Below are 21,886 nucleotides of genomic sequence, written 5' to 3' on the forward strand. Positions count from 1 at the left end.
GGGAACTCGTACCTGGTACTGTAAATCTAGGTGAGACCAGCTGAGCAGATAGGACAGGATCCTCCTAGCCCTCCCTCTCCCACAGTGGGATTTCAAGTGTGCTATGCCATGCCCGACTTTTTATATAGCTTCTGAACTCGGGTCTTACTTCTTATAAGGCAAGCATTATACTGACTGATTGGTGCCCCCAGCCCTACTACTGGGTTTTGTTTTGTTTTTATTTTTGTTTTTGTTTTCAGACAGGGTCTTATTCTCTAGCACAGGTTGGCTTGGAACTCACAATGTAGCCCAGGATAGCTTCATAATCATGAATTGGACTACAGATATGACGCATCACACCCAGCTTAAATCCACGTTTTATTGAACCAAAACCAAGATTCCCTAGAAAGGAACCTCCAGAGAATGTGAGACAAGATAATTCTGCATTTGGCCATTCACCAGTCTTTCAGCTATCTCTTCATTCAATAAACATTTGTTTTTAAAAACAGCTGCTCCTGGGGATATAGCCACTTGGTGGAGTGCTTGCCTTCCATGTACACCACCCTGGGTCCCATCTCCAGTACTGCACAGACCGGCCACTGAGGTACACACCTGTAATGGCAACATTGGAACAGGAAAGCAGGAGGACCAGAAGTTTTAAAGTCATCCTTCACTAGATGAGTTTTAGGCCAACCTCGGTTGCATAGGATCCTGTTTCAAAACAAATCACAGCTTAAAAAAAAAACAAAAAACCCAAAATGTAAAGGTGCATGTCTTTTAAAAATATTTTAGTTTTATTTTTTTGTACACATTGTGGGATTTGTATGTACATGTGTGTGTTTACGTGCACACGCCTTCAGAGGCCAGAAGAGGATGGCAGATTCCTGGAAGTGGAATACGGGAAGCTGTGAATTATCAGACATGGATGCTCGGAACTAAACTCTGGACTTCTGCAAGAGTAGCAAGTGCTCTTAACCTCTGAGCCATCCCCAACCCAATGCGCACATCTTCAGGACATTTAAATATAAATTTGCTGAGTTCTTCAGGGCAATCGTAGGACAGAAACAGCTTACTATAGCCCTTAAGTTTAAAATTTGTTCAGTAGGTTCAGATAGCATAGCACTTACTGGAGGGTAAACTTATCTGCCCAAGTTTATGGATTTCCTTCTAAAATATTTTCATGAATCTGGGTGTGGTTTTGTACACCTTTAAAGCCAGCACTGGGGAAGCAGAGACAGGTGGATCTCTGTGAATTCAAGACTGGTCAAGTACACTGAGTTTCAGGCCAGCCAGGGTTATACAGTGAGACTCAGTCTTAAAAACAAAATTATTTTTAGTTGTTTGGGTGTATGTGTGTGTGTGAGCATACACATGTACGTGTGTGTGTGTGTGTGTGTGTGTGTGTGTGTGTGTGTGTGCATTTGTGCTTCTGCGGAGGTCAAAGGACATTTTGTGAGTTAGTTCTCCCCTTTCTCCTTTATGTGGGTTCTGGGGATTGAACTCCAGACTTGTATGCCAAGTGCCTTTACACCCTGGGCCATCCTGCTGGGCCCATTTTCAAAGATCTTAAGCGCAGAGTGTGGGAAACAAGATAATAAACTGAGAAAAGGTCATGGCCACAAAGTACAGACCTGAAGCCGAGTGCTCTGTTCAACACCAGTGTGTTTGTACATAGTTACAACTACTCTATCTTACATGTTAATTCTGTTCGTTTTTTTGTACCTTTTGTTTGCTTTGTTTATTTGAGAAACAGTTTCTCTGTATAACAGTCTTAACTGTCCTAGAACTCTGTAGATCAGGCTGGCCTCGAACTTACAGACATCTGCCTGCCTCTGCCTCCGAGTGCTGGAATTAAAGGCCTGTGCCACGAAGCCTGGCTGTTTCTTTGTACCTTTTGGGATAGAGTCTCATATAACCCAGGCTGGCCTTGAGCTCCCTATATAGCCAGGAATGACTTTAAACTCCTAATCCTCCTACCTCCACTTCCCTAAATGCTAGATTACAGGCACGTGCTACCACACAGAGTTGACTCGCCGCTGCTGGAGAAAGAATGTCAGATTCTGCATATAACTGGGAATTCTTCCACCAACTGAGACATTCCAATACTTTAAAAAAATTTTTTTTCACCTGCCTGTTTATCTTGTTCTCTTCCTTACATCTTCTTTCCAAGTAGAAAAGAAGAGGATTTGGACAAAGTTCCAGGGAACTTCATGCTCCTAGAAGAAACAGATGGGCAGGAGAGATGGCTCAGCTATTAGTAGCACTTGATTGCTCTTCTAGAGGTTATGAGTTCAATTCCTAGCAACCGTCTGTAATGGATCTGATTCCCGTCTTGTGTTCATAAAGACAGAGGTCTCATATATGTATACACACACATAAATATATACATATACACATACATGCATATATATACATATATTATGTGTGTGGTGTATATGTATATCTAATGTGTATGTATGTATGTATGTATGTATGTATGTATGTATGTATTTAGGCTGCAGACATGGCTCAGTTGGTAAAGGGCTTACCATGCAAATGTGAGGCATGGAGTTCAATCCCCAGAACCTATGTAAAGAAGACAAACATGAAGGCATACACGTATAATCCTAGGGCATGGGAGGCTGAGACAGGTGACTGTCTACCTGCAGCTTGCGGACCAGCCAGTCTGTCATATTCAGCAAGTTCTAGGTTAGTGAGAGATTCCATCTCCAAAAAACAAACTGGGTAGCATCTGAGGCTGCCCTCTGGCCTGCACATGCACATGCACATGCACATGCACACACATGTTCACACATTTATATAATTAAAACATGCATGCACACCCACATATATACATTCACATGCACAGTTGCAAGTATACACACACACACACACACACACACACACACACACACACACACACACTTGCCTTGCAAGCATACACACAAAAAGCAACAGGCTCCTTCATGGTCTTTCTGTTCAAAATAAACTCATAAATAAACAAACAAATCTACACTTCCTCACAACTCTGCTACAAGGGCAAAGAGGTCATGCTTAACACACCAGCGATGCAGCTCACGCTGACAGTACAGCTGCCTCAGCAGAAAAGCTTCTTAAAATGGAAAAACCCATTGGTCCTTTTTCTGCCAGATAGATTGGGGTTGCCCAAGCATTCCAAAGCTATTCACTTATAATCAAAATCATAAATGTCCTCTTCTTTCAAACCCGTCCTTACAGCATCTCCTTAGGCATTCCTTTTTTTCTGTAATGATTTCTCCTCTTTCCATAGCCAAAATGTAACAAAAACACAGCTTCAACTAAGAACCTAGATTCTCCTTCAGAGAGACAAGTGCTAGTGCGTGAAATTTCACCACCTCAAAGTTCTTGGGCGTACAATCGGTTCTAGAAACATCCACCAAAAAAAATTCTCTATGTAAAACACAATAGAAGAAATAAAAGTAATTAAAGCACCTCCCTTGTCCTCCAGAAAGTAATATGACTAACATATAGGGTCTCACTATGGCTCTGTGGCAGAACGCTCGCCCAGCATTTACAAATACTGGGTTTGATCATCCATACAGAACTAGAAAGGAAGACATGAAGAAGGATTGAGGAGGGAAAAGAAGGGGGGAAGAAAAAGGGACGGAGGGAAGGAAGGAACGAAAGGAACAAAGAAGGAAGGAGGGAGGGAAGAGAAGGGAAGGGAGGGGAAAGGAAGGGGAAGGGAGAAGAACTCTAAAGATGGCTATATTATCATAACAGAAATACAAAATGACCCAAGAATAGAGTGTACTAGAGGAATATGTTGGGGAAGTTCTATTACTGTGATAAAACACCACGACCAAGAGCTACTTAAGAAAGAATTTATTTCATCTTACAATTAGCAGGTCCCACACTCCATCACTGAGGGAAGTCAGGGCAGGACAGGAGCCCAGAGGCAAGAGCTGATGCAGAGGCCATGGAAAACTGCTGCTTATTGGTTTGCCCGTCAAGGCTAGCTCAGTCTGCTTTCTTACACACTTAGCCTGTGGAGAGCTTCATTCTCTCACTCAACTATCAGGCCAACCTGGGAGGGGCATTTTCTCAGTTGAGGTTCTCTCTTCCAATATGACTCTGTCAAGTTTCATAAAAACTAGCCAGTGCAGGAGTCTAAGAAGGAACCCCAGTGAGGGCAAGCTTTCAAAACATTTTGGCCACCAGAGGGAAGTCTTAACCACTCTCTGGTGTCTTGTTCCTCCCACCCCCTCCCAACTCCAACCCCATGTGTGAGTGTGTGTGGACAACAGATCATATTATCAAGTCACAATCAGATCTTACCAAGTGTCAAGTTTTACTAGTCAGAGCAGTGAGAAGATTTAGCAGTTAAAAGTACTTGCATCAAAGCCTAACAACCCGGGCCCCTTCTCAAGACCCCCAGAACAAACAACCTTCATGGTAGAAGATAACTAACATCTGCAAGTTGTCCTCTTACCTACTCTCTCTCTCTCTCTCTCTCCCTCTCTCTCTCTCTCTCTCTCTCTCTCTCTCTCTCTCTCTCTCTGTTACTGAGTGAGTGATGGGAGCCCTGCTTCCCTTCAGGGACATATCAAGTTTGAGACTTACCTGAACTACATTAGAATGTCTCCAGGGTGGGGTGGGGGACGACTGATCTCACATTCTCTTCAGGTACACTTTTTGTTATTCTAGTTCTGCCACTTAGTGGAATCACATGCATATATAAATTCACATTGATCCATCTGCCTCTGCCTCCCTAGTGCTGGGGCTAGAGGTGTGTACCACCACCACCTGGCTTAAGGCAACGTCTAAACTGTCACTTTAGATCTGATGCCATTACCTGTCAAGATGATGAATTTCTTGAGCATATTTTGTAGTACACATCTGTTGATGACCAGTCCTTGCTGGTTTTGTTTATCTAAAAATGCTTCCCAGGCTGGGGACGAGTACTTGCCTATCATGCATGAATCTTTGGGTGTAAGTCCAAGACCCCCATAATGGTTACTAACAAATGGCCCACAATTGTAATCAAAACACTTGGAAGGTGAAGTCAGGAGGATTCAACGTTCAAGACCATCCTTGGCTACATAGCAAAATAGAGGCTAGCCAAGGCTGTGAGACAGCCTGCCTTGTGTTTTCATTTGTAAAGTCTGGCAACCCACACTTGCTGACCTTCTGAATCCTCAGCTAAGGAGTTGGGGAAATGCTGTCTTTCTTGAATGGTTGTTTTGATAGAAGAGGATCAAAAAAAAAAAGTCACACAACAAATACAACAAAAGCTATTGCAATTAATAAAAGTAGATTTTAGGACAGTCAATGGCACAGCAAGACTTGCTACCAAAAAAAAAAAAAATAGCTGAAACTCTGTAAAGCACAGAGCAAAACAAACCCTACATAATTTAGAAAGATTAGAATGAATGGGGGGGAGACAGAAACCCCACAACAGAAATAAAGGTTTGTTTTTTTTTTTCCGGGGCTGAGGACCGAACCCAGGGCCTTGCGCTTAGTAGGCAAGTGCTCTACCACTGAGCTAAATCCCCAACCCCTAAAGTTTTTTTATAAATATGTATTTTTGTATATGCATGGGTGTACAGGTGCCTGCTGAAGCCAGAAGAAGGTGTCAGAGCCATTTAAGTTGTGAGCCACCCACCCAGGGAGTTGGGAACTGAGCATGGGTCCTCTGAAGCCTTTGTGTTAGAATACTACAAGCCTCTCTAGATATGAAACGTAGCACCCAGGAGCAGAGGCAAGTAGATCTCTGTGAGTTCGAGGCCAGTCTGTCTACATAGTGAGTTCCAGGACAGCCAGAAGTATAAAGTGAGGCCCTGACTCAAATAATGACAAAAAGAAGAGAAGAAAGAAGAAAGAGAAAGAGGAGGAGAAGGGGAAGGAGGAGGAAGAAGAGGAGGAAGAGGAAGAGGAAGAGGAAGAGGAAGAGGAGGAGGAGGAGGAGGAAGAGGAAGGAGAAGAAGGAGAAGGAGGAGGAGGAGGAGGAAGAGGAGAAAAAGAAGAAAAAGAAGAGAGAAGAAAGAAGAAAAAGAAAGAAAGAAAGAAAGAAAGAAAGAAAGAAAGAAAGAAAGAAAGAAAGAAAGAAAGAAAGAAATGTGTTCTAATGAAAGGATTTCTCAATCGTGGGTCAATGAATACCACTAGTAGTCAGGGGCAATTTATTGGATTGGATTCTTATTACCATTGTGATCCTGTCACCTAAGTCTTGGCAAACCCTAACAAGTCAGGCTGGGCCACCTGTCTTCAATAGGTCATTTAAACAGACAAGAAACAAGAAACAGCAGAGAAAGGAGATCTATTCAATGTGCCATACTGGGAAGAGTAACAGAGGTCTGATGTCCCCACCCAAATCCATCATTGAAATCCTGAGCTGAAGTTTAGCTTTTAATAAAAGGGCAAGATCTGCCCAAGGTGTGAGCCAGCCCAGTACTGAGTCACCACTGTCTGGGCCCCAGTCTCTCCTGCAAAGTGGTCTGACAAGTTGTATGAAATCACTTCCTGGGAGACAAGTTCCTCCTCTGGCTGACCCTAGGCCAGTGTTTCCCTTTCCCAGTGTGGGACCTCCAGTTTCTTGGGGTCCGGTGCTTCAGTAGTGTGAGACCCAAAGGAAGGGGTACCAGTGTCTCCTTAGAATGTCTTCATTCCTGCCTGTATGGTTTATACTATCCCTCTGGCCTAACTTGGATTTGAAAAGGGACTTTCAGCACCTAGCAGGGACTACAGAGGCATGGCTCCTCTGGGGAACATCTTATTAAGTAGAGTGATAAAGGCAGTGGGTCATCCACGGATGTGCACAGGGGCTCAGCTTCTTTAACCACTCCAACAGCAGCTTACACGCATGCACAACACTTGTTTTCCTTCTTCCGTAAGACTGTTGCTCTTAATTCTCCAAGCTAAACACTCTGCGGCTGGTTGCCTGGGTGACAGCCTGTGTAAACTAAGCAAGTCTCCTTGCACTGAGCCAAAGGGTTTGTGTACCCAGAACCAGCTTTAAATACTTTAAAAAAGAAAAAATAAAGTGTGTGAACTTCACAACACTGGAACGGAACCAAACACGAGGTTCTGAATCTATGCTGCTTTTAAACGGAAAGGTGGCTAAAGTGAGCGTTGATAGCTGGTCCGGAAATCAGAGCCATGAAGTAGGATGATTTAGGCTGTTACTCGGCTGGGTGCTCCTTCATCTGGGTCCCAACTCCCTCAGCAAAGCTGACTCTAGGTAAGCCGTTTTTACCCTGTTTTAGATAATACCATATGTTGCAACTTTTTGTTTTCCTCGGGAAAGAATGTCCCTGGGGAGGAAGGTGGGGGAAAACTGATAGAAGAAACTGTGTCTTAAGCTTGAGTAATTGTATCCTTAGAGTTGCAATAAGCTAGTCTTGACTTTTCAAATAATCCCTTCCAAAACTTTATGGCAGTGCCTCCAGACCATAGGAAAACTAGAGATGACAAGAGAGGTATATTAATAAGAAATACTCTCTTCCACTGAGTTCTGTGTAAACATAATCTTGTGATTTAATCACCTAAGTATTTGTAAATTCTGTGGGACTACTCAATATTGTATACTTGTATACCTATATTTTGGGATACATTTTATTAACGTACTATCAAGTTTGATTTGCTTGAAGCCTTTTCTATACAATATTCTAAACCAAATGTAGACTGTAACGAACAGTTTTATTGGTAAGGTGCCCGGGCTCTCATAAGCAAACTAACAGAAGTCACTGGGCCACAAAACAACAGCAACAGAGCTGTGAAATCAGAAGGGGGACGGCAGGAAGCAGTTGGAAAGAGGAAGGGATCAGTGGTCACGAGAGGGTGATGGGCGTGAGAACGATCAAAGGAAATGATATACGCGTATAATGACATCATGAAACCCTGGGTTGTGTCTGATTAGTAATAAAACTTTTGCCTTTACAAGTAGAGGATACAATTAAGAACAAAGACGACTGTTACCCAACAGAAGACAAACCTTCTGCTTTAACCATTTAGAACGAAACCCCATTGTTTAAAAATGATTGCTCAATAACCCAATCACAGAAAGACATACATGGTATGCACTCATGGATAAGTGGCTATTAGCCCAAATGCTTGAATTACCCTAGATGCCTAGGGCAAGTGAAACTCAGGACGGATGATCAGGGTGTGGATGCTTCACTCCTTCTTTAAAGGGGGAAAAAGAATAACCTTGGCAGGGAAGACAGAGGCAAAGATTAAAACAGGGACTGAGGGAGCACCCATTCGGAGCCTGCCCCGCATGTGGCCCATGCATATACAGCCACCCAATTAGACAAGATGGATGAAGCAAAGAAGTGCAGGCTGACAGGAGCTGGATGTAGATTGCTCCTGAGAGACACAGCCAGAATACAGCAAATACAGAGGCGAATGTCAGCAGCAAACCACTGAACTGAGAATAGGACCCCCGTTGAAGGAATCAGAGAAAGAACTGGAAGAGCTTGAAGGGGCTCGAGACCCCATATGTACAACAATGCCAACCAAACAGAGCTTCCAGGGACTAAGCCACTACCTAAAGACTATACATGGACTGACCCTGGACTCTGACCTCATAGGTAGCAATGAATATCCTATTAAGAGCACCAGTGGAAGGGAAGCCCTGGGTTCTGCTAGACTGAACCCCAGTGAACTAGACTGACTGTGGGGGCGGCAATGGGGGAGGTGGGAGGGAACACCCATAAGGAAGGGGGGGGGAGGGGATGTTTGCCGGAAACCGAAAGGGAATAACACTTTCGAAATGTATATAAGAAATACTCAAGTTAATAAAAAAAAAAAAAAAAAGGGGGAAGAAAAAAAATGATTGCTCAAAAAAAAAAAATGCTTCTTAATGGGAAGTTGCGGAAAGTTTTCTCCATGCAACACTTAAAACTGAAGTGTTCAGACTGGAAGCCAGAGGAAGAAACGGTGCTTAGCTGTCAGAGGCAGTGCAAGTCAACCGTATTACTCAGGTGACTGATGTGTGGATCCTACATTAATTCTCCATTGCCTTCCTCTAGGCATCCTTGAGTGTGACATAGGTCACTAAATAATGACCACACGCCGGTCTTCTGGTGTCTGGATAATTTTGAGATTGCAATTAAGCTAAATTGATTTTTTTTAATTTATTTTTATATAGCAAATAGATACTACTTGTGAAATGCTCTCTTAAAAATTATACAAGAGCCAGGTGTGGTGGTACACATTGCCGAATCAGCACCCAAGAGTCTGAGGCAGGAGGATGGAGAGTTTGAAGCCAGCCTGGGACCTAGGCCAGCGTGAACTGCAAAGCTAAACTCTACCTGAGAAACAAACACACAGACAAAAAGGTTACATGAACAAGTTAAAGCACAGACTCTAAACACTCATTGCTAAGTAACAACCTTGGAGGGAAAAAAAATCATTGGATATTTTGAGGTTTTATTTCTCCTTTATAAATAATCTGACAATATAAATACATGGTACTTTTTGCCTGGTTGTTATTTGAATACATGGTATTTAGCTTTATTGAAGGACAAGCTGTTATTATCCTCTGTTGTTTATTAAAGCATCTCTTGGCCTTGAAGTGACTTTGCATTTTGAGAAACAATGCACAAGGATAAATCTAAGCTGCTAAATGTTTTGCTAGGAAGCGCAGGTGTACTGGCTTGAAATGTTTCTGTGTCCCAGTTTTGAACATACTGTCTGCCGCCTCTAGTGACGTTCCAAGCATGATACTTATTAAATGCTTATGATTAGTGTGATGAGCAAGGGACCGGGTCAACCAAACGCCTCCAAGAAAACATCCGGCACCGTTGGTGGGGTTGCTCGCTGAGGATGTCTGGCACATTTTAATGAAACTGAATATCTCTGACACATTAGTGCAGGCAGACTTTTGGGAGAGGCATAACAAGGCTCCGAGAGGGATATCATCGCAGTCTTGTTTGCAGAGTGGAACGCTGGAGGCAACTTAGATCACTGAGAGAAGAAATAATGTAATACGACAGATGTGTAACAAGGAACTGGAGGTTACTCATAAGTACATGGATGTGACCAAACGCAAAGTGCTAAAAGTAGGTAGCAATTTATACATTACAGTATAATTTACGTAATTTACTTTTATTTCATTTTTTTGGTGTTTGTGTTTTTGAGTCAGGGTCTCTCTGTAGCCTTGGCTGTCCTGAAGCATGTTCTGTAGACCAGGCTGTTCTCAAACTCAGAGATCCTCTTGCATCTGCCTACCAAGTGCTGGAATTAAAGGCATATGCCTTTTATTTTTATTTTTTAAAGATTTATTTATGGGAGCAGGAGAGATAGGTCAGTGGTTAAGAGCACTGACAGCTCTTATAAAACACCAGGGTTCAATTTCCACCACATGACAGCTCATAACTATCTATAACTCTAGGTCCAGAGGATCTGACACTCTTTACACAGACAAAACACCAAAAAGTAATAATTGTAAAAGGTTTATTTATGTACTTTATGTACATATATGTCTGCACACCAGAAGAAGGCTTGGAACTACAATTATAAACAGTTGTGAGCCTCCATGTGGGTGCTGAATATTTAACTCAAGATCTCTGTTAGAATACCCAGTGTGTTTTAACCACTGAGCCATCTTTCTAGCTCATTTCCCGATGTTTTATTTTTTTTTTATTAGTGTGTGCATGTGTGAATGCACGTCTGGGTAAACGTAACTTGTATTCGCCACATGTAATTGTCATCTCAGAGGCTTTACTTCTGAATTAACTCACCCTTTCTAGCTTTCTTGACTCTGGTCTGGCTGGTTCAACCCAGCTGTTCTGACTCAAACATCGTTACAAGCTGACTGATTCAAACTGCCTTCTCTTGGCTTCTTACTAAATTGCTCTTCATGGTCCTTAACTCTGGCTATCTGTTCTCATCTTTTGGCTCCTTCTTAATCTTCGGCTCATCCTGTCTTTACCTGCAACCTGTCTCTTCACTGTTCTCTTAAATTGCCTCTCTCTCCTGTGTTGTTCTTGTGTAAGTAGGGCATATCCTCTCTCTGATTCATTCTGTCAAATCTTTCTCTGATTTGTCACTTCGTGTGCCTCTCAATTAGATGTCACCTTCAAACATGGCTGCTTCCTTCTACAAACTAAATTTACCTCCACTGTTAGGTATATACTAATGTATGTACTAGGGTGTGCCTATGTTACAATCCAGAGAGTGTCTGCATCCCAGCCAGGATGTTTCCAGCTGTGGGTGATCCCAGCATCACACAGGCCTGGAAGGTCTTCAGATGTGATTCCATGCCAGAGCAGCCATCTGGCTGGATTAAAAATTCCTCTATAGTCTGTTGTGTATGTCTGTGTGTCTGTGTCTTTGTGTCTGTGTGTAGATGTGTTCCACAGCACACATGTGGAAGTCAGAGGACAGCTTCTAGGAGTCAGTTCTCTCTTTTTACCATCCTGGGGATCCTCTGCCAGCCTCCTGAGTAGGATTACAGGTGGCTGCCAACCTTGCTTAGCTTTTCTGTGGGTTCTGAGAATTTGAACACACTGGGTGGCAGGTGCTTCGTCCACCAAGCCATCTCCTCATCATATCCTGCTTCCTGTATAAAAGAAGGAAACAACAAGCAATAAAGGCAGAACATTTACATTGGAACTACCCTCTGTTTTTGCTGATTTTTGTACCATTAAATTGTTTTCTCTCTTTAAGGAAATTATATGGAACCAGCAAGATGAACAAAAACAAACTGATTCATGATTTCCTTGAAGTGGTTTCGAGGGGTGATGTGGAATGCATTTGTAGCCATATTCCGGAAGTCCACTCAGTCCTTGGAAACCTTGACTTTCAGCACCCACAGACTGGAAACACGCCTCTCATTACAGCTGCGGAAGAAAATCTATCAGAGGTACAGTGGGTACGGTGGCAGGAAGCAAGGGAAGTTTGCCTTTGGTTTCCTGAAACCTGGGAACTTCCTGTTCCTCCACCAATCAACTCCTGATCCCAGTTCTTGCAAAGCCCCAGCTCAGGGGTCAGGGTCATTCTGACAACACAGTCTAGTTCAGCTTTACGCTGCTTTCTGATAGATCTGGGGGATTTGCAACCATTATTTTTATTGTTATTGTTGCTGTTATTGTTATTATTATTATTATAAACTTCCAGTAGCTTTTTAGAAAAGAGTGTAGACCAAACCAAAACATCCCACAAACAACTCTCACACAGACACCGCAAAGGCCATTAACAGGCTGGCCTTGAGCTGGGTGCATAGCCAAGGATGACCTTAACGTTCTCATCCTCCTTCCTCACCTCCCCAGCACTGGGATTGCAAGTGTGGGTCGCCATGCCCAGCCAACACAGTACTAGGGACAAACTCTAGGGCATCGTGCATGCCAGGAGAGCACTTAACCTTCTGAGCTGCATCCTCAGTCCTTTAACAACTGCCTTCTAAAGTCCTCAGTGACCTTCTGCATTACCATGCTCCACTCCGCCATTACATGCACCACACAGTTTTTTTTTTCTCATCTCTCTCTGTTCCCACCAGACTATGAGGAGTTTGAAGTCTGGGTAGTAACCTGGTTCCTTGTTTAGGGCTTAGAGCAAAGATAAGTCATTACACACGCACACACACACACACACACACACACACACACACACACACACACACACACACACTCCATACTTGTTGGAAAGAAAAACTACTTCAGCATTTGAATGCACCTTGTGCACTCTCCAGAACTACATAGTGCAACTTCCAGGACTCCATAAGCCAGACCAGAGCTGAGTAGATCTCCATTGCCTTGCAAGCACAAGACTCTGAGCCCGATACTTGCTGCTGTACAGACAGCTAACGGAAATGTAGATAAATGAAAAGTCATTGCAGGGGTGGGTTAGGGTAAGTAGGTAGATGATAGGTAGATGGATGGTGGATTGGCTGATAGAGATGTGTAGATGATAGGCAGCCAGATAGGTAGATATAAAGAGATGACAGATATGTAGACAAAAATCGACCATTGATGATGGGTAGACAAATTATAAATAGAAATGGATAATGGGTTCCATTTTCTAAATTATAAACCACTGTAAGACTTCAGTGTCAGAATTTTGGGAGCTGTGGTTGTATCTCAACTGGTAGAGTGTTTGCTTAGCATGCATAAAGGCCCAGGTTTGAGTCTGTAAACCAGGAGTCATGGCCCAACCTTTAATTCCAGGACTTAGGAAACAGAGGCAGGAGAATCAGAAGTTCAGGGTCCTCAAGGACTACATAATATCCTGCTAGAAGGAGTAGAAGGAGGAGGAGGAGGAGGAGGAAGAGGAGGAGAAAACTATTTATAGATCTCTAGTCTAATAATACAGTTCTCAGAAATCACCCATATCACAGAGTTGGTTTTGTTGTTACTGGTGTTGTTATTGGTGTTGGTTTTTGGGGGTTGTTGAGTGGGCAGGTTGTCACTATGTATCCCTGGCTGGTCTACAACTCAGTATAGGCCAGCCTGGCCTCAAACAGAGATCCACCTGCCTCTGCTTCCCAAGTGTTGGGATTAAAGGTGTGCACCACCACACTGTCTATTATAGAGATTCGGTCTCAACATTTTAAAAGGTAAATCATAGTTACCTGCACCTGCATCCAAATAGTTTGCTGTGGTGGTTCTGGGGACCACCTTACAGATGCTAGATATGAGCGCCAACCACTGAGATATAACCCCAGCCTATGATCCTCCATTTTTATTCTATTCTTATCTGCCTGTTCTTTTTTTTTTTTTTTTAAACTTGAGTATTTCTTATTTACATTTCAAGTGTTATTCCCTTTCCCGGTTTCCGGGCCAACATCCCCCTAATCCCTTCTCCTCCCCTTCTTTATGGGTGTTCCCCTCCCCATCCTCCCCCCATTGCCGCCCTCCCCCCAACAATCTAGTTCACTGGGGGTTCAGTCTTAGCAGGACCAAGGGCTTCTCCTTACACTGGTGCTCTTACTAGGATATTCAATGCTACCTATGAAGTCAGAGTCCAGGGTCAGTCCATGTATAGTCTTTAGGTAGTGGCTTAGTCCCTGGAAGCTCTGGTTGCTTGGCATTGTTGTTTATATGGGGTCTCGAGCCCCTTCAAGCTCTTCCAGTTCTTTCTCTGATTTCTTCAACGGGGGTCCTATTCTCAGTTCAGTGGTTTGCTGCTGGCATTCGCCTCTGTATTTGCTGTATTCTTGCTGTGTCTCTCAGGAGAGATCTACATGAGGTTCCTGTTGGCCTGCACTCCTTTGCTTCATCCATCTTGTCTAATTGGGTGGCTGTATATGTATGGGCCACATGTGGGGCAGACTCTGAATGGGTGTTCCTTCTGTGTCTGTTTTAATCTTTGCCTCTCTATTCCCTGCCAAGGGTATTCTTGTTCCCCTTTTAAAGAAGGATTGAAGCATTCACATTTTGATCATCCGTCTTGAGTTTCATGTGTTCTACTTATCTGCCTGTTCTTTATCATGAATGGCAGCCATATCTAGTCTACCCAACCTTGAAGGTACAACTGCCACTCAAAACTATGAAGAATTCTAGAGACGGAGCTAGAGAGATGGCTCAGCATTAAAGAGCATTTGCTGCTCAATCTTTGAGACCAAAGTTGTCATCCAGCATCCATATTGGGCAGCTCACAAGTAACCGAGGGATCTGATGCCCTCTTGGCCTTCGTAGCCACCCTCACCCCCCACACGTAAATTAATTAAATAAAAAATAACTTTGTAAGCCAGGCATGGTGACACACATATTGAATCCTAGCAATCAAGAAGCAGAGGCATGCAGATCTTTTTGAGCTTGAGGCCAGCCTGATACTTATAACAAGTTATAGACCAATCAGGGTGACATAGTGAGACACCAGCTAAAAGAAACAAAACAAAAAACAAAGACCTGGGTGGTGGTGCACGCCTTTAATCCCAGCACTGGGGAAACAGAGGCAGGTGGATTTCTGAGTTCGAGGCCAGCCTAATCTACAGATCAAATTTCAGGACAGCCAAGGGTTTTGCAGAGAAACCCTGTCTCAAAAGAAACAAGACAAACAAACAGACAAACAAACAAAAACTTGAAAAATTGGCAGAGGGATGGAACTATGCTCAACATACATAACTATCCACATCTTTAAACTTAAAAATAAAAACATGCTGAATCTTAAGGACTTTCTTGGTTTGCAGGTTGTTGAGATTCTTCTGGAAAGGGGCGCAGACATCACGCTTTGCAATTACAGTAACCAAACTGCGCTCCATGTGGCTAACGGTGACATCCAGAGACAGCTCTTGGCGGGCAGGGGGATTCAGGCTCCCCAAATGCAGCTCCTACGAAGTTCGTGGCAAGGTGATCTGGAACGACTTCGACATTTGCTGGTTAGTTACAATGATATTTACCATGGGCAGAAGGGGACAGTGGACAGAACTATGCCATCATATGCCCAGTTCCCTAAAATTTATTTTTAATTTACATTTAAACTTTTAAATTTTGTATATGTATATTCATGTGTGCATAGGTGTGTGTGTGTGTGTGTGTGCGTGTGTGCACGCGTGTGTATACAGGCATATGAGTGCTCAAAGAGGCCTCAAGAAGGTGTTTGATCCTCTAGAACTAGAGTATGGGCAGTTGGGAAATGTCCACTGTGGAGTTTGGTAGCTGAACTCAGGTTCTTACGCTAAGAGTAGCAAACACTCTTAACTACTGAGCCAGCTCTTCAGGCCCCCGACGCTCCTTCCAAAAAAGAAGAAGAAAAGTTATTTTTAAATGCAATCCCATAACGTTTTCAGGCAGGAGAGTTGAGAGAGATACAAGACCAGACAGGACACAAGTTAAAAAACAAGATTCTAAAAGAACAGAGCGGCAACCTAGTTCCACCCCCTTCTAGTTAAGTCAAGCTGCAGCCCCTGGGAAATGATGATCCCCAGGAAGGCCCAGAGGACCGCTGTCAGCTTGCTCAGAGCAGTTCCCTGGATATCACTGCCATTTGCACAGTTGCTGTTTAGATCCCTTTGGGCCGGTGGCAATTATTACCTTTATCCCGAAAAGGGAATCAGAGAGCGTACACACTGCACGATATTTAGCTATGCCCAAAGAATTTTAGAGGAATATATGTTGTGTGTGTGTGTGTGTGTGTGTGTGTGTGTGTGTGTGTGAGCTCAAGTGCACACATCTGCATATGCATGTGAAGGTCAAAGATCAACTGTCCGTATCGTTTCTCTGGTGCCATCCACCTTGTTGTTTTTGGAGACGGTCTTTCATCTGCCTGGATCCCATGGCGTAAGATAGGCTGGCTAACCAGGGTTCCTCTCTGTCCCAGCACTGGGGGTGGCAGGGCACGCCACCACGTTGTCGTGTGATGCTGCTATTCCTGGGAGACATGATCTACTCGCCAGGCAAACCAAATACAGACCAAGGCGTAGATACTACCAAAGAGACAAAGATAGAAGATAGAGGATGAGGGAGAAGGGAAGAACAAGGGAGAGGGGGGAGGGTGTATTTGTCCCAGGGGGGACAAAGGATAAAGTAGAATCAGATGTGGTCCATAGCAAAATGGTGGTTTATAAAGGTAAAAGGGGAAATACTGTGTTTAATTTTAATTGTCATGTCATCAGGGGAGCGGAAGGGGGTTTTTGATTCCTGGACGTCACTACTTTAATTGCTGGAGTCAGGTAGTCAGCTTTAGGAGGAAGAAGTGGCCAAAGAAGAGGATAGACCTCGGTGGCTAGCTTTGGGAATATAATCTAACAGGTTTAGCAAGCAGAGGGAATGGGGAAGAAGGACAAGGCCTGCTAGAGCCATGCTTATACTCCCCAGGCCGACTAGAGTCCCTAGGTGAAGCTGGAAGCCTGGAGCTCACTGCACAACCTATAGGCAGCTCAACAGGTTGGAGGACGTCCTTTGCAGTTCAGCTGGTCTAAACCTTTCAAGGTGGCTTGGCTGCCATCCGTTTCTTCCTGGCAAGTTCATCTTGACTCTACTTCTACAAGGCTGCAAACCTGAGATGGACTCTCAGTAATCGTAGGGGAATAAATCTGGTCAGTTTCAGGGACTTCCTGAAGCTACTATGAGTTTTGCAGTTATTGTCTCTTGTTGTCGTTTGGTTTGGTTTGGTTTGGTTTGGTTTTGATCGTTGTTTTGTTTTTCTTTTCTTTTTCTTTTTTTTCCACCACTACCACCACCACCAAAACAAAAACAAAACAAAACAAAAACCTCTTTTTTTTATTGGATATTTTTTATTTACATTTCAAATGTTATTCCCTTTCCCGGTTTCTCATCCATAATTATCCCATCCCCTTTCCCTTCTTCTATAAGGGTGTTCTCCCTCCCCAACCAGCCCCTGCCCTGACATTCCCCTACACTAGGGAGATCCAGCCTTAGCAGGACCAAAGGCTTCTCCTCCTATTGGTGCCCAACAAGGTCATCCTCTGCTACATAAGCAGCTGGAGCCACGGGTTTGTCCATGTGTACTCTTTGGGTAGTGATTTAGTCCCTGGGAGTTCTCGTTGGTTGATATTGTTGTTCTTATGGGGTTGCAAGCCCCTTCAGCTCCTTCAATTTTTTCTGTTAACTCCTCCAAACCCGTTCTCAGTTCAGTGGTTTGCTGCTACCATTTACCTCTGTGTTTGTCACGCTCTGGCTGAGCCTCTCAGGGGACAGCTACATCAGGCTCCTGTCAGCATGCACTTCTTGGTTTCATCAATATTGTCTAGTTTTGGTGCCTGTATATATATGGGCTGGATCCCCCGGTGGGGCAGGCTCTGAATGGCCTTTCCCTCAGTCTCTGTCTCCATATCCCCTCCTATGAATGTTTTTGTTCTCCCTTTTAAGAAGGACTGAAGCATCTGCACTTTGGTCGTCCTTCTTGAGCTTCATATGATCTGTGGATTGTATCTTGGGTAATTCCAGCTTTTGGGATAATATCCACTTACCAGAGAGCTCATACCATGTGTGGGGTTTTTGTGTTGTTGTTGTTGTTGTTGTTGTTATTGGATTACCTCACTCAGGATGATATTTTCTGGTTCCATCCATTTGCCTATGAATTTCATGAAGTCATTGTTTTTGATAGCTGAGTAGTACTCCATTGTGTAGATGTACCACATTTTCTGTATCCATTCCTCTGTTGAAGGGCATCTGGATTCTTTCCAGCTTCTGGCTATTATAAATAAGGCTGCTATGAACATAGTGGAGCATGTGTCCTTGTTATATGTTGGAGCATCATTAGAGTATATGCCCAAGAGAGGTATAGCTGAGTCCAATTTTCTGAGGAACCTCCAGACTGATTTCCAGTGGTTGTACCAGTCTGCAATCCCACCAATAATGGAGGAGTGTTCCTCTTTCTCCACATCCTCGCCAGCATTTGCTGTCACCTGAGTTTTTGATCTTAGCCATTCTCACTGGTGTGAGGTGAAATCTCAGGGTTGTTTTGATTTGCATTTCCCTGATGACTAAGAATGTCGAACATTTCTGTAGGTGCTTCTCAGACATTTGATATTCCTCAGCAGAAAATTCTTTGTTTAGTTCTGTGTTTTGATTTTCAAGACAAGATTTCTCTGGGTAGCCTTGGCTGCCCTGGCACTCGATGTTAGACTAGACTGATTTTGAACTCAGAAATCCACCCACCTTTTGCTTTCTGAGTGCTGGGAAATAAAGGCTTGCCCAGTCACAGCCCAGGCTAGCATTTTGTTTTTGTTGTTTGTTGCTTCTGTTGTTTTGCGTTTGCTGTTTGTTTTTGTTGAGACAGAATCTTACTATGTCACCCAGCTTTACTTCCTGTCTAAACGAGCTTCCCTGAAAGATGGCATCTTTAGACTTCTCTTCAGAACAGCTGTTTATTTACCTCCCTTTAACATCCTAGGCTTTAATGGGCTCTCCTCCAAGATGAACTGTTTTAATCTCTGAGGAGACTACCACACAACACATGCCTAGATATTTATGTGAGCTCTGGGGATCAGATTTTTCGTCCTCATATTTGCACGGCAAATACTTTACTGCGATGTCCCACCCAAGCCTGAACATTCATTTTAAAAATCTATTTGTGTTTCGAATCATGTGTGTATGTGGGTATCTGTGTATACATTCTGGGCACATGAGTACAGTGCCCCTGGAGTCCAGCGGGGCACTGGATCTTTTGAACCTGGAGTTATGGGTGACGGTGAGCAGCCCAGCCTAGGGGCCTATAGCCCCAAGGATATATTTTTTACGTGTTGTATTTGGGGGTTACTGATCCTTTTCTTTAGATACTTCCCCACAAAGCACCTTGCAAACTGTACAAATAATGGAGGAGTTCAGTTATTAGCGAGTCCTGATTCCTGGCATTGACCTTCAGTGCCAGGCTGTGTGATCTCCTGACTGAAAGAAAGAAAAGCCTTACTGCCACTAGGAAACTTTATTTTGTTGTTTGTTTGCTTGTTTGTTTGTTTCTAACCCCTTATGGTAAAGACACGAACAGATCAAGAAATGAAAGACATCCTAACCAGGTCAAGTTCAAGGACAATTGTAACAAAACCAAAGGGCATTTTCCAAGTCTTTTGTTGTACGTCTAAAATTACCACATTTCTTGAGCTGGGGCTTCGAACGTTTTCCAAAAGGCAATCCATCTTGTTTAATCGTGTAATGGTCTTATCGTATGTAACTGTAACCCAATCTGTGTTTTTATGTTGTTGTCGTTATTATTATTATTATTATTATTATTATTATTATTATTATTATTATTTTACCTGTGAAGATTTAGGGGCCAAGCTCTAAGGAACTATTTATTGGCTGGAACATGAACCTGAGCTTAACCAACAGATACTAAATTGATGTGCTACTGTGCTCCGACTCTCAGCTCAAAACTCTCATATCGGCTCTAGATAGTAATAAGCATTATCTAAGAGGTAGTTTCTTCTCAGAGACTGAGGGGAAAAATTAACTAATTCCCACAGCACGCTGCTGAGGTAATATCATTATCTCCATTTTGCCCTGGGAGAAGCTGAGGTAAAGACTGTATTGCCATGGCAGAAACCGAAACACAGATGGAAATTAGCAAGTGACTTTGGTCCATAAAACAAGCACTGTAGATAGTTTTGGCTTTCCAAAGGCTTTTCAATTCTGACGGTCTGAGTTATATTTTTCTTTCTTTCTCCCTTCCTTTCTTTCTTCCTTTCTTTCCTTCCTTCCTTCTTTCTTTCTTCCTTCCTTCAATCCTCTCTCCCTTCTGTCTTTCCTCTTTTCCCTCCTCCTCTTCCTCCTCTTCCTCTTCTCCCTCTTCCTCCTCTTTATCTTCTTTCTCCTCTCTTCCTCTTCTTCCTCTTCCTCCTCTTTCTCCTCTCTTCCTCTTCCTCCTCTTCCTTCTATCCCTCCTCCTCTTATTCCTCCTCCTCCTTTTTCTTTCCAGACGTTAGCACTGGGTATTTTTTTTTTTTTTATCAATCACCACCATCTTACTGTCTGTTGAGACAAGGTCTCTCACTGAACCTAGAGCTTACCAGTTTGGCTGGAGAAGCTGGCCAGCAAGCTCCAGGCATTCTCTGGCCCTGCTTCCGCACTGTTGGGATTGTAGGCAAGCACTGCCACACTGGGCTCTTTCTGGGGATGTCGGCCATCTGAACTTGGATCCTCACACTAACAAAGCAAGCATTTTTACAAGTGAGCCATTTTCCTGGCCCAATTTTTACTTTGACTAAAGCAACTAATCATATCCATATGTCACTTCTGCTTTGGCCGTATAAATGCAGTTAGATGACACCTCTTCTTCCTATTGGGAATCATCCATTCAATTCAGGGAGCACCAGCCCTATGTGAGTCATGCTGCTAAGTGACTTTCATATTGTGTAAGCAAGCAACCCCATAGGGAAACACTGGTATGTCACTCATACAGTGTAACTTAGAAGGTCAGTTCTTGACCTTACAAGGTTGAAGTTGTTCCAGCAAGTGGGTCAGTGCATAAAAGCTCTTGCTGTGCAAGCCTGACACCCCAAATTCCTTGTCCAAGACCCAAAGCAGAGAGAGAAAACCAACAGAAATTGTCCTCTGATGGTGTATGCACACCTGTTTTTCATACACACATACATACACCATACATAACACACCTGTATGCACACACACACACACACATGCACACACACAGGCACACATACATATATACATACATACATTTTTAAAAATAGGGCTGCCAGATTTTTGCAAATAAAAATGCAGGATAACACAAAAAATGCAGGATACTCAGTTATGTTTGGTATATCAGCTACAGAAGAGAAATTATGTGCTAAATAAAAAATGCTAGATTGTTTGTCATTTAACTTCTCATCCTTTATTTTATCAGGATTATTTTTTTGTCTCTGTGTTTGTGTATGTGTACATATTCATGTGCATATATGGGCACATGTGTGCAGGAGAAGACCAGGATAACATAGGGGTTTTTCCTCAGTCTCTTGTTTTCTCTTGTCTTCTCCCCTCCCCTCCCTCCCTCTCCCCACTCCTCTCCCCTCCCCCTCCTCTCTCGTTTATTCAAGACAGTCTCTCACTTGCCTAGAGCTTGTCAAGCAGGCTAGTCTGGCTGGTTATTGAGACCCACCTGTCACAACACCCCCAGCACTGACATCATGGTGCACTGACATCATGGTGCACTGACATCATGGTGCACTGACATCATGGTGCACTGACATCATGGTGCACTGGCATCATGGTGCACTGACATCATGGTGCACTGACATCATGGTGCACTGGCATCATGGTGCACTGACATCATGGTGCACACTGCCACTCCTGGCTTTTCTATGTGGATTCGGGTTATTGAGCTTAAGTCACCAAACCTTATTCAGCAAGCGCTGTGCTGACTGAGTCGTTTCCACAGCCCATCATGACTGCTCTTTTGTCAACCATTTAACAGGGCATCTCTTACATAACTCACACATTGGTTAAATACCCAGCTTTGGGCGCCAACATTGAAATGCTGGGCTCTCTCCAAGTCTTGTGGTCTTTTCCTTTCCCAGCTCCTCAGGATAGGTACAGTGAAAGAGTGT

The 21,886-nt window shown here is 43.4% G+C and overlaps 1 protein-coding gene across 1 annotated transcript in view; it reads left to right on the forward strand.

Annotated features, from left to right (window-relative positions):
* Positions 1–7,070: 7,070 nt before the first annotated feature.
* The window catches only part of Map3k19 (mitogen-activated protein kinase kinase kinase 19), a 42,878-nt gene continuing 28,062 nt past the window's right edge, over positions 7,071–21,886 (forward strand). The window contains exons 1-3 of the mRNA XM_032915145.1: positions 7,071–7,177; positions 11,611–11,806; positions 15,071–15,259. Of these exons, the coding sequence (XP_032771036.1) occupies positions 11,633–11,806; positions 15,071–15,259 (363 nt within the window). The 5' untranslated portion in view covers positions 7,071–7,177; positions 11,611–11,632. The remainder of the gene's footprint in view (positions 7,178–11,610; positions 11,807–15,070; positions 15,260–21,886) is intronic.

The sequence above is a fragment of the Rattus rattus genome, chromosome 10 (assembly GCF_011064425.1).
Source record: "Rattus rattus isolate New Zealand chromosome 10, Rrattus_CSIRO_v1, whole genome shotgun sequence".
In the NCBI taxonomy this organism is placed as follows: Eukaryota; Metazoa; Chordata; class Mammalia; order Rodentia; family Muridae; genus Rattus; species Rattus rattus.